We start from the raw sequence: 13,031 nt of genomic DNA, 5'->3' as shown, positions 1-13,031 counted from the left end.
AACTATAAAACTTTAAATATAATATTGTCCCAAATGAATTAATAAAGATTAATTACTTGTCAACTTTAGATAATAAAGCACGATTGCCTTATGTGTCAGGAATCACGAACTCATAGACACTGATGCTTTACAATTGGCAAAACAAGGAAAGCAATATGAAGATAGAAATCCATCAGCATTACTAACTTTTACAATTAATTACTCCTACTTATTTCAATACCTGGAAAATTTAATTGATGACTAATACTTCCTCCATTCACTTTCACTTGACATGTTTTGACTTTTCACGCCCCTTAAAAAATAATGATTGACACGATAGTTTTACCACAATAACCCTATTAATTGATACTCAATAATTGAACCCAAATTCCCAAATAACTTCTGAAGAAAAAAATACTCCAAAGAACAAGAGAATAAAAGATGATTTTAGTGAACTTTTGTGTTTAACGAAGGGGATAATGAAAAATTCTCTATGAATTCCAATACCGAGCATTGGAAAGCTACAATTAACCATTATTTATTCAAAAAATGTTGGTTAATAAATTAAGGGTAAAACATGGGAAAAATTTATCTTCTCTTGATATGTGTATAGTGACAAGTAAAAATAAAAATCTATTTTTAGTATACTTATCAAGTAAAAGTGAACGGAGGGAGTATCAGCTAAGATATGCATTATTGGAGAATAGATAATTCAATCATTCAACGTGTTTCTTGAGAACAATTTTCATATTCTTTTTAATTTACTTTTTTTTTATAATCGTGTTGCTCGGACCAGTTCATCTCGACTAATTTTACGAAATATTTCTTACCTCTTGTCAGCATAAATATCAAATAGCTTTATCTGCTAAAAATTGGACAGATGATAAGAAATCATTTAGTATTTTAGTTTACTCATTAGTGTGACGTAAAATGGTTGTGACTTGTGCGTTGAGTACCGTGTACAATTTTTGGTGTAATTACTTGTAATTTAAAATTCATATGTAATTAAATCGGTTCTATTCATTTACAGTTGCTTTTGAATATTATCGTTATATTTTTGACCTTGGACTACAAGATTTTGGTTGTTCAACATACCACAACCATTCCTTGATTATTTTAATTCAATCATAAGATTTCCGACATTATATTTATTATATTGTTAAAATTATGGGTTCAAATCTAATATTTGTTGAGATTTAATAAATTTTTACATATAATTTATACTTCGTGTCAAAAGTTATGAGTTCAGTTTAACCTGTAGTCTAAAGCTTGCATCCCTGCTCATAGGTCTATCGTATATATAACTGTAAAAAATAATTAATAGGAACCATTATGATTCGTGTAACAGTCAAATTAAGGTGCATATACATTCCCAAACTGTTCTTTTGAAAAAGAGTTTACTTATGTACTGATGTAAAAATATTTGTATATTTTAACTATTTGATAAGCATAAATAAGTAAACTGATAAAGATGATAACTAACTTGTAATCACAGGTATGGTAAATAAAATCTTACTGTATCTAATTTAAATTTTAAAAAAGAGTTTAACTTTCATAAGAATTCTTATTAACATCAGAGAAGGATAATCCTTCCCTATCTGTGATGATCTCTATATAACTTTTTTTGGCAGCTTCCTTTATATATATCTATTTCTACCTACTCTCTTTCTACTTCCTTTATCTCTCTTTTGTTTTCTCTATTTTCATTTGACTCTTTGAGGTTCTTGAATATTCAAAAATTTGGGCTTAGTATATTTATATCAAAAACACAGCACAACATTTTCATATAAGTTTAACATCAATGGGAGAAGAAGCAACTCTTGTAGTTTCTCCAATAGCTTCTAAAGAAACTCAAGAAAATGACCACAAAAATGAGCCAAAAGAGGAAGTTGAAGAAAATGCTCTTGCTCTTGTTCCATTAATAGAGGATAATAAAGAGCAAATCTCTCCCTCTAAACCTCCTCCTCCTGCTCCAGAAAGTATATACTAGTATTCATTTTTAAAATACTTTTTCTTTGTTGTATTTTGTGTATATTTTTTGCTTACATATCAGAGATTTCTCTTTTGTATTTTATTGGTTTGTCACTGTATATTGTAGTTTTGAAGAGGAAGGAGAGTCTTGAATCAATGGTAAAGTTGTCATCGTGTGACTTATAAGTCACTTGTTTGAACCGTAGAAGCAGTCACTAATATTTGCATTAGGGTAGGCTATCTACGTCACACCCTTAGGGGTACGATACCTCCTCGAACACTACATGAATGCGGGATATTTTGTGCATCAAACTGTCTTTTATTGTAGTTTTTAGGACTATTTTTTGCCATTTTAATTTAAGGAGTGTTGATTGGTTAAAATCTTGGGTTTCTGACAGAGGCTGCAGATTCTGGGATTCAGAGAAGTACAGGGGGTTCCAAGGACAGAGGTAATTTTTTTTTTAAATTTAGTTTTGTCTAATTAATTTGCCTTTATTATTATTATTATTATTATTATTCATTTATAATTTATGGGGTACTTTTGAGAACCATTTCCAAAATGAGAACATTTTGGAAACTGTCTTGATTAAGGGAATTATTAAGAATAAGCTTTTAGAAAAAAGAAAAATAAGGCGGTGAAGTGAAACCTTGAAAGGTACAACTAATTGAAAAACTATAGTTTAAAGGACTTAATTTTGTAAAATTTTTAAAGGCTGTTCTCAAAATCTTTTAGTTTAATATTCCTATTCCCCATTGAGTAACTTTCTTTATTTCACTTTTGAAAGGAATGTTGGTTTTTATAATTATATGGTATTTTTGGTTTTTTAGATGCTGCCCTTATGAAAGTTGAATCAGAGAAAAGATTGGCTTTGATCAAGGCATGGGAAGACAATGAAAAAACAAAGGCTGATAACAAGTATATGATTTTCCCTCCTGATTTTTCCAACTCTATTCCTTTTTATTCATGTATTTTATTTATTCATTTTGGCAATCAATATCAACAGGAAAAAAAAAATGATAAGAGAAAATAAGCGTACTTTTTTATTTGTTAGGTGAACACAAAATGAACTGAATGTGCCTTCAATGCTGTTACATCCAACTTTCTTGGAATTATTTGCATTCTGTACTAGTCTATGGTCCTGCAATTTTATTTCAGCTAGGACATGGGAAAATTGTTTTAGGAAATAAAAATTGACACAGAAATATCACAATGTTCAATGAAATGCTTATTTAGAATAAAGGATGACAATCCACAGGAATTTGCAACACCTATATATGTATGTATAACACTTTATCCCACGATATTGTCCGTTTTGGACATAGGTCATATGACTTTAAAATGCGTCACTAGAATTTAAGGTTTGTTAACTTATATTCCCAGTATCTCTTCCGTGTTTTGTCGATGCGGAATTCGCCTAGGCTCTCCCATTATGTATTTTCACTGTTTATCTGTTGATATCAATTTTCATGTAAGGTTTTTATTTTGGATTGTTGATAATAGTCATGATTTTCAACAAATATCAGGGCATTTAAAAAGTTGTCTGCTGTTGGAGCTTGGGAGAACTCTAAGAAGGCAACTATAGAATTTGAGCTGAAACAAATTGAGGTGAAATTTTGATTTACTTAGTACATATCATTTAACTGCTGTCACTTTTTGAGTTTTTTTTTTTTTTTTTTTTTTTTTTTTTACCCTGGTGTCATTTTCTGATCAAGCATGCAACTTCCTATTGTTTCCACTTTTAATAGCTAAATGAGTTAGGGATAAGAATTACTTTTGCTAGTTTACTAATATATGAAAGAAATTACTCTTGCTAGTTTAGTTCAAGATCACATTTTTATGATTTCCTAGACTACTTTTCATGATAGGGGATGTATCTGGAAAAGTAAAATTCAAAAGGGTAGCCCGGTACACGAAGCATTTTGCGTTCACGCAGGGCTTGGGGAAGGGCCGCACCACAATGAGGTGTGATGTAGACAACCTAAAAATTCAATTCTTTTAAATTCTTGTTAGGGCTGTCAAATTTGGCTCATGGCCAAATGACCCGCCAAACCCGCCCAAGGTTGAGCTGGTTATTGATCCGTCAATTTATTAAACTCAGTCCATCTTGATTCAACTCATCTCTAACCCATTTAAAGTTGGGCTGATTTTTAAACCAAATTGAACTTTGCCAAAATATCTTAGAAATAATTCTTTTTCGTTTGATATGTTATATATAATCATAACAAAAGAAGAAAAGTCTTATTTAATAATTATACAATTAATAAGAAAATAATACATATTAACTAAAGTTTGGTAAGAGTTTGGCGGGTTGGGTTATGATCCGAATTTTAGTTCATCTTAACCCAGCCTATTTCAACCCAAGTAATTTTTGGGCGAGAAAATTGGCACGCTAATTTATTGACTCAACTCATTTTGACCCGCCCAAAATCGGCTCAACCCGCCCATTTGACACCCCTGAATTCTGGTCATATATATGCTTCTCATGTACCTCTAACTGAGCAGGAAGAATTTGAGAGGAAGAAGGCAGAATATGAAGAGAAGATGAAGAACAAGATGGCTGTAATTCACAGGGAAGCAGAAGAAAAGAGGGCACTAATTGAAGCAAATCGAGGCCAAGATTTTCTAAAAGTAGAGGAAACTGCTGCAAAATTTCATGCTACTGGAATTCCCAAAAAGTTCTTGGGTTGCTTTGGCCGCTAAATTTTTTTTATCAAATATCTCAAAAACAATCATATGCAGACTCTGCATTCTGTTTTTCTTTTTCTCCTTATTTGTTACCATGATATTTCTAGTTTTATTTCTTTGAGTTGGTTGGGTATAATTGCTTAATGATTGATCCTTTTGTGTATAGAGCAAGTACTTGATTATATTTTTGATAGAACAATCATGTGTTATGAACAAAAACTCAGAATTTCTGTTAAGTTGGTTCAATTTTTCATGTTACTTTTTGTTTCTCACTTCGGTGTCCGATATCCGCTCTGAGGCCGTGATTAATCTGCATTCGTGCCACATAAAGCACATTAAAGGGGGAAAAGCTCTCAACCAATGATTTTTTCATTCTCAAGTCTCAATCTGAGACCTCTAGTTAAGGATGAAAAAATCATATCCCTATAACATTTACTCTAATTTCCGGTCTATATTAGTAATAAGTTTCCTTTTCCCTACCCTTTTTCATTCCCTTTTATTATCTTTTTAAATTTTCTTTAAAATGATCTATTTATTTATTTATTTATTTCAATTTCATTTTTTAGCTGCCAACTGAATTAACTACTTTTTCATTACGTGGCTTTAGCGTTAGCAAAAATTTTGCTTCTCCACTCGTTCTATGGAGTTTGTTCTAGTTAGTAGAAAGAAATAGCAAACCATGTTACTCATATTTTTTGTTTGTTTTCTATTGTTATAACTTTGGGAATTTAGAGATTGAAATCCTTGCTATTGATTTTCGAATGAAAAGGATTTCAAATCTCAATTCCCAGTTAGACTTGAAATAATAATCAAAAAGCAAAATGGCTTTTTCAGGAAGCCAACAGAAATGTATAGCTTGTGAAAAAACTGTTTATATTGCAGAGATGATATCTACAAATGGTGTTGTTTATCATAATACATGTTTTAGGTGCAATCATTGCAACGGAAAGCTTGCAGTAAGATATTGTTTTTTTTTTTAATGTCTTATGTATTTTCATTTACAATAATGACACTACTATATACTTGTACCGAATTAAAATAATTTAAACGGATAACGTATATAGATCAATAAAGAACGAGAAATGAAAACAATTCTAGCCTCCTCCATCTTTCGGGACTAACAAGGGGTAGTAGAGAAATATTCACTTGTTGTGACTGCGCCTTTGGGATGATCTTAGGCCCTGACTCACTTTCTGTGGACGAACATTAGGGAGGAACTATTAGGTTCTCGAGGCCAACATGGTGCTTTCGCTTCGTCCACCACTGCTCGTTTAGAAACTTCTCCCTAAGGCGGGATGCTCCCTTACTTACGTAATTTTTTTCGAAAATACAACGTGTATCTTTTATTTTTTTTAATGGAATCTTTCGTCTTATATGTAGTTCCTAATGATTTTATTACGTCAAATTTAAGCTTCTTATAATACATTTATGTTTAATTTTTTGGGATTACAGTTGAGCAATTATTCCACCCTAGATGGAGTTTTATATTGCAAGCCTCATTTTGAACAAATCCTCAAGGAGAAAGGAGGCGCCTCCTTGAAGCATTCTACATCTTGTTAGTCTTTTTAATTAAATCATTTCAAAAAGGCCAAAAAAATTATTCATTAATTTCCTAACCTAATTCTGTTTATTTTCCTTATTTCTTGAGCAGTGGGGAAGCAAAATGAACTGGTATGTATCATATATATTTACACGCGCTAATGTTTTTTATACGGGTAGCATTAGCAAATTCATCTCAAATATATACAAGATTATTAATCATATATCATGTTTCATGTACCACGCCCTTTAATGTTTGTACATTATTAGGGCAAAATGAAATTTATTTGACAAATTCTACTCATTTTTCTCAATATTATTTTTATGTGACTAAATCTTGTTCATTAATTAAATTAATCTTGTATACCTTTGTTATTGCAGAACAGAAGCCCTAGCAAAGTTTCGGCTCTCTTTTCTGGTACTCAAGATAAATGTGCCGCATGTAAAAAGACTGTTTACCCGTTAGAAAAGGTTAGTTTTATTTTATTTTATCCCAATTTCGAACTAATTAGTGTCAATAAATATGCAGTTCTTTTTATTCAAGAATCAGAGTTTGATATATACATAAGTGGGTTGCTAATAGGATTCAGGATCAAAATCTTATCACTTATGATACATATACACCTACGTTATTCGTTACTTCAAGTTCTATATTAAGGGTGTGTTTGGTACGAAGGAAAATATTTTTTATTATTTTCCTAGAAAATATTTTTTATGAAAATGAGTGATTTTATCATTTATTTTCTCTTGTTTGGTTGGTGAGTGAAAAATATTTTTCGGAAAATATTTTCTAGTTGTCACGTCCCGAACCATGGCCTGGGCGTAACACGATACTCGGTGCCTAACTGCATGTGGTGACCGAGTGAATCAACTGGATGGCTGGATCAACATGTGGTATAATTGTAAGCTGAATATAAAAATGCTAACATGTTGATCTGCTAAAGAGTCTGACTGAAATATCATAAATGCGAAAAATACTGAAAAGTCTGCAAGTTTAAACGAGTAGCCGACAAGGCTAATACATAAAAGCCTGCTAATACTGACTGGGCTATAATCTATGAAACCTCTAAAGAATATTGAAATGCTAACTATTTACTAGGACAAGGTCCCCGATATACCTTATTAACTGAAATACTATAAAGACTGGGGAAAAAAAGGGATAATGCCTCGAAAGACTGGGGCTCACCAATAGCTAATACGAGATGTCCTAGCAAGCAAAGTCGTCAACCTGTAAATCGTTACCTGCATCACGAGATGTAGGCCCTGAGCGAAAAGGGACGTCAGTACATTTGAATTGTATTGGTATGTAAAACAACTGAAAGAAGGAACTCTAAATACTGAAACTGAAACTGAACTGATAACTGAGAATTGATAAGGAAGTAAGGATATGAATACTCCCTCTTCTGGATGATGAACCACCTATTTATCTGAATATTAAATTGCGGCCTCGAGCCAAAATATATGTATACTTAACTACGGCCTCATGCCCAAAAATATATATAAAGTATAAACTATGGCCTCAGGCCCAAAGATGCATAAAGCATAAACTGCGGCCTCAGGCCCAAATACAAGTGTTCAACATTCAGGGATTTAAAATCAGAAAATGAGAATTATGTTGCAATACATGATACTGAAATACAAAATCATATTGAGTTACATGATACTGGAATGTTGAATAGAACTAGATTGGGACATGTATTCATAATAAACTGATTTGTCATAACTGAGGCTTATAAGATATTGAGTGAATTATGAACTATGCCATCTAGAGAATAGAAGTTCTACAACTATTCATGGAACTAAGGCATATATAATTACTTTCTGAGAAATTCGTAATAGTCATAAAGAATGAGACGTAGGGAGAATCATAAACATTCCCAAACGTAGAGAGTTAGCCTCATATACCTTAACTTCCTGCTCTTGAGCGTAATACAACGTTTGTCAACCTTTTTAACTTTAATCAATAGCAATACAAGTCAAAGAGATTCCATATTAGCAATAATACTCATGTTTTGGTCACTTAGGTATTTTATCAAACACTTGGTGGATATAAAGCTTCATAACCCTTATTAATGGTATTCCTATACCCAATAACCCATTCTCTTGCTCTTAGATAAATTCTAAAATCTCAAATGGTTATAATCAACATCTTCATCACGCATAAGATAAACAACACCCTTAACCAATAATCAACAATCAACAACCCAAACCTATAATTGTTCATGCTTTTCTGTCAAACCCATCAACTCATATCTCATGAACTAGAGTCTATAATCATTAATCCAATACTATAACTAAGTAGAGGGTGAATATATTACCTTTTTGACATCCAATCCTCTTGAATTCGAGTCCTAGAGTTTCTTTTCTCAACAATGATGTTCCAAACGAATATCTGATGATTTGAAAGGTTTACCCATGTTAATAAGGTGTTGAAGAATTGAAATTAATTTATAATCACCATTAGAACTCATCTTGGATGGTGGAGGGACCTTGGAAGAGGTTAGGTTCTTGAGAGCTTTTCTTTCTAGAGCAAGTTTTTGTGTTTTGGGGTGTGGGGGGCGAAATAGGGCTTTTAAAATGACCTCCCGGGTATGCTCCCGTGCACCTGAAGGCCCAACCGCGCACCTGAACGTGTAGCAGGGCAGTAGCACTGCCACAAGTGCGCGGCCGCGCACGGGACCATCCGGGCGCGCACCTGGGCGCGTATACTGTATATTGTCCAGTAAAACGTACATAAAGTTTTGCACAAAGATCTGTTTGGGATCCACAATATATCGTTGGAAAGATATTTCAAATTGGTATAACTTTTATGCTTTGAGTTTTCCCAAATGCCTTACAGATTTTCACGAAATCCAAGTGGAAGACAGACCTTTCGTAAACTTAGTTGATTTTATCGAATCTTATGCACCTCGCTCTCCATCTTGATTCTAAAACAACTATTTTCACCCATACTCATCCTGATAGAACTTCACATGTCTAAAATATAACATTACTACTGATTACGTCCACACCTGAGCCGAATTTATAGAGTGTTACACTAGTATTTGGTTAAATAATATAAAATACGTTTAGGAAAATAATTTTTTATGTTACTCTCCCCAACCCACTTTACTTTTTCACACAAAAATAACATTAAAGTTTGAGCTCGATAACTAAAATGAAAATACTTTATTTTGTTGAAAAAGAAAGCTTTTTTTCTACAACATGAAAAAGAAATTACTCATTTTGTTGAATAAAAGAAAATACGTTTTCTACATCATGAAAAAAAGTACTCATTTTATTAAAATGAAAGAAAATACTTTTTATACATCATGAAAAAAAAGTATTTGTTTTGTTGAAATGAAAGAAAATACTTTTACTACATCATGAAAAGAATATATCCATTTTATTGAGAGAAAAAAAGTACTCTATCTACAACATGAATAATAATAATTCTATTTAGGGTGGGTGGTGGGTGAGGTTGGGGTGGGTGGGGCGGGGGAGTGTGGTTGGGGTAGGGATGGTTTGGAGGTGGAGTGAGTTGGTGGGAATGGGGAATAGGGTAGAGAAGGTTAAAAAGAGTTTTGAAAAATGAGTTCATAAGGAAAATGTTTTCCAAAATATTTAAGCTAACCAAACATAGGAAAATTGAAAAATATTTTTCGAAAAATATTTTCCTTCGTTCCAAACACAGCCTAAGTCTTATTTTATATGTATAAACTAATGTACACATTTAAACTCACGTAGGTTTATGCTAAATTAACAACACAATCCAAAAAGATGCTTGCTATATTGCTTAATTTACTATGTATGTAATTGAAAATCTTTATTTCAATTAGTTGATTAATTCCTTTACAAGGATATTAACCTTATATTATTATTTTTCTCAAATACTTTTTGTTTCCTCGAAAATAAGTTTTTTTATTATTGTGCTTGTGCTTTCCTTGAGCCGAGGGACTACTGGAAAGTGCCTCTCTACTTCCATAAGGTAGGGGCAATGTCTGCATATACACTACTAGGGGTGGCAAACGGGCGGGTCAGGTCAGATATGGGACGGGTCGAAAACGGATAATGAAAAAATGGATAAATTATCCGACCCGACCCATATTTAATATGGATAAAGAACGGGTTAAGGGTTAACCGGTGCATATTATCCATGGCTTCATGAATATGATCACTTTTGGGAGAATTCCTAGTCTTCCAAACTTGAGGAACCCCCAATTTGAGGTTTTACAAATGTAAAAGTTAAACTCATTAGTTATCCATTGATTACCCATTTTCTAATATGATTATTATTCATATTTGATCCATTTTTAAAAAGTTCATTATCCAACTCATTTTTTAGTAGATAATATGGTGCATAACTGTTTTCTTTTAACCATTTTGCTACCCCTATATACTACCTTCCCCGGACCCATTATATGTGATTACACTGAATATGTTATTATTGTTATTTTTCATACCTTCAACTATAGTGGTAATGGATGAAGTAGTGGCTCTGCAATAACTGACTTAAAATTTCGAATCCGTCTCTGAATAAATTCTTTTATTAACACATGCAGGTGACAGTGGATGGTGAAATGTACCACTAAGTTATGTTTCAAATGTGCACATGGAGGTTGCAAACTTACAACATCATCTTATGCTGCATTTGATGGAAGACTTTACTGCAAACCTCATTTCTCTCAATTATTCAAAGAAAAAGGTTCCTACAACCATCTCAGTAAAACTGCTTCAATTAAGAAAAATGAAGGTCAAACCAATGAACAAGAAGGCTCTAGTACTACGGCTGAAGAACCAATTAAACCAGAGGAGACACAAGATCAGTCATAAGAATGATATACCTAGTTTGCAACATTTTTTATCCATCGTTCGACAACAATTGTTTTTCCTTTTTTTTAAGCTCCTTAATATCTTCGTATGCTTTTATTTAATTTTCGAATTATCCTTCACACTCTTTCTGTGTGTTTTGGGACTTTTAGAGCAACAGTAAAACTATCTACGTGTGACATACAAGTACGGGTTCGAACCGTGAAAGCAACCACTAGTACTTACATTAGGATATGTTGTCTATATAAGGCTGGCAAGTGGACCGGTCCAGGCCCGGGACCGCGGGCCAAACGGCTAAACGGGCCAGGACCGTTTGGTCCGATTTTAGCGGGTCTGGTCCGGTCTCGTGGGCCGGTCCTATGATTTGGGCCCGCCAGGCCCGGGACCGTTTGGCCCGCCAGGGCCCGGGACCGGACCAGGACCGGCCCGGTCCCTTAGTGGGTTAAAAAAAAATAGTCGTTGGGCTGTCAAAAATAGTCATTGGCTATTTATGAAATAGCCATTTAACCCCCCAACTTTGTTTTAATCCCAAACTTTTTATAATTACACTTTTTTCCTATTTTCAACTATAAATACCCCATCATTATTTTATTTTTTCTTACAAAATCATCAATCTATCACAATCTCTCTCTAATTTACTTCTATAATTGCTAATATTGCCTACTTTATTGTTACAATTTGTGAAATAATTGTGAAGTTGGTGAATTGAAATCTTCAACGATAATCAATTTCCAACAAGTTGTTCGTCAATTCGGTAAACTCGTTCCAACTCTTAAATTTTAATATCATAATTTTGTTTGTTTTATTTACTTTGCTTGATTAATTAAGATGGCTTATTCCTTAAAAAATATGTTTAGTAAAAATAAGGAAAAATCGAAGAGTGGTGAATCTAGTGGCCAATATATTCCTCCTCCACTTCCCTCGGCTCCCCGACCCAAACATGTTACCCGTCCTACACCTCCTATTCTTGATAGCGATAATAGTTTATTACAATTTACCGAGAGTCAATTTTGCCATAATATTGCACCCGGTGAACAATTAAACCATGAATATATGAATGCTCTTTATGGTAATCCAACTATTGATGAAAATGATGATGAAGAAATAGATTTTGATGAAACGCAACCGGATGATGATACACCCACTAGTCCTGCTCCTGAAGTTAACCCAACTAATAATAATCTAGATGATCCCCCGTCTGATCCTCTTATTAGTGCCCCTACTTTTTCTAGACAACCTTCTAAACGGGCAGAAACATCTCTTGTTTGACAATTTTTTACTCAACTAAGAGAAAAAAAATAGGGCTAAGTGTAAAACTTGTGGCAAAGAGTTAGTTTTTCAATATGTTGGAAGTCGGGGGGACGGGAAGTTTGACTAGACACATATTGCTACACCCTCAAGATAAATCTAGATATTTTCGTATGAAAGCTTTGGCTGAGGGGACAAGTGCACCTAGTCAGGCTGACCTTAGTACCGGGTTAAATCAATTTTAACCGGGAATTAACACTATTACCGGTGATATTTTATATTATGATCCAAAAAAAGATCGGGAAGAATTGGCAAAAATAGTCACTGTTATGTGCTTACTCTATAGTTTTCCTTCTAACCCCCACTTTGTGCATTATATTAGAAAAATTTATAATCCTACTTATAAAGGTTTTCCTCGCACAACCGTAAAGAGTGATATTTATAAATATAAATATGAATATGAACAATATTTGCGCTATTTATTTACTCATATAAATTGTCGTCTTGCTATTACAACTGATATTGGTAGAAGTGATAATGACTGTGATTACCTTACTGTTATCAGTCATTGGATTGATGAGCATTGGATAATGCAAAAGCGCATTATTGCTTATAGAATAATTAATTCATGTCACACAGGGCAGTTTATTTCTAGCACGATTGCGGATATTTGTAGATATTTTTGCATTAGTGATAAAATAATGTCAGTTTCAATGGATAATGCTACTAGTAACACAAATGTTGTAGCCTTGCTTACCACTATACTAAGTCCTGTATTTAGTAACATTTTTCATGTTAG

The 13,031-nt window shown here is 33.2% G+C and overlaps 1 protein-coding gene and 1 pseudogene across 1 annotated transcript; both read left to right on the top strand.

The window, feature by feature from the left end:
• The first annotated feature begins 1,643 nt into the window (after nt 1–1,643).
• On the top strand, nt 1,644–4,908 carry LOC107829291 (remorin-like). Its single transcript, XM_075246171.1, has 5 exons — nt 1,644–1,958; nt 2,349–2,399; nt 2,779–2,866; nt 3,475–3,556; nt 4,454–4,908. Exons 1-5 carry the CDS (start codon nt 1,781–1,783, stop codon nt 4,649–4,651), a joined length of 597 nt encoding a protein of 198 aa, XP_075102272.1. The 5' UTR covers nt 1,644–1,780; the 3' UTR covers nt 4,652–4,908.
• Nucleotides 4,909–5,322: 414 nt separating this feature from the next.
• Nucleotides 5,323–11,106, top strand: LOC107763633 (LIM domain-containing protein WLIM2b-like; annotated as a pseudogene).
• Nucleotides 11,107–13,031: the final 1,925 nt, after the last annotated feature.

The sequence above is a fragment of the Nicotiana tabacum genome, chromosome 23 (assembly GCF_000715075.1).
Source record: "Nicotiana tabacum cultivar K326 chromosome 23, ASM71507v2, whole genome shotgun sequence".
NCBI classification, from domain to species: domain Eukaryota; kingdom Viridiplantae; phylum Streptophyta; class Magnoliopsida; order Solanales; family Solanaceae; genus Nicotiana; species Nicotiana tabacum.
Note: the sequence above shows the minus strand (reverse complement) of the source record. Positions and strands in the feature narration are given on the sequence as shown.

Bases quoted from the DNA above. Each gene is read 5' to 3' on its own strand.
- LOC107829291 (XM_075246171.1), top strand. From the start codon at position 1,781: ATGGGAGAAGAAGCAACTCTTGTAGTTTCTCCAATAGCTTCTAAAGAA. The intron at 1,959-2,348 runs GTATATACTAGT...GGTTTCTGACAG, and splicing joins TCCTCCTCCTGCTCCAGAAA to AGGCTGCAGATTCTGGGATT. The intron at 3,557-4,453 runs GTGAAATTTTGA...CTAACTGAGCAG, and splicing joins TTGAGCTGAAACAAATTGAG to GAAGAATTTGAGAGGAAGAA.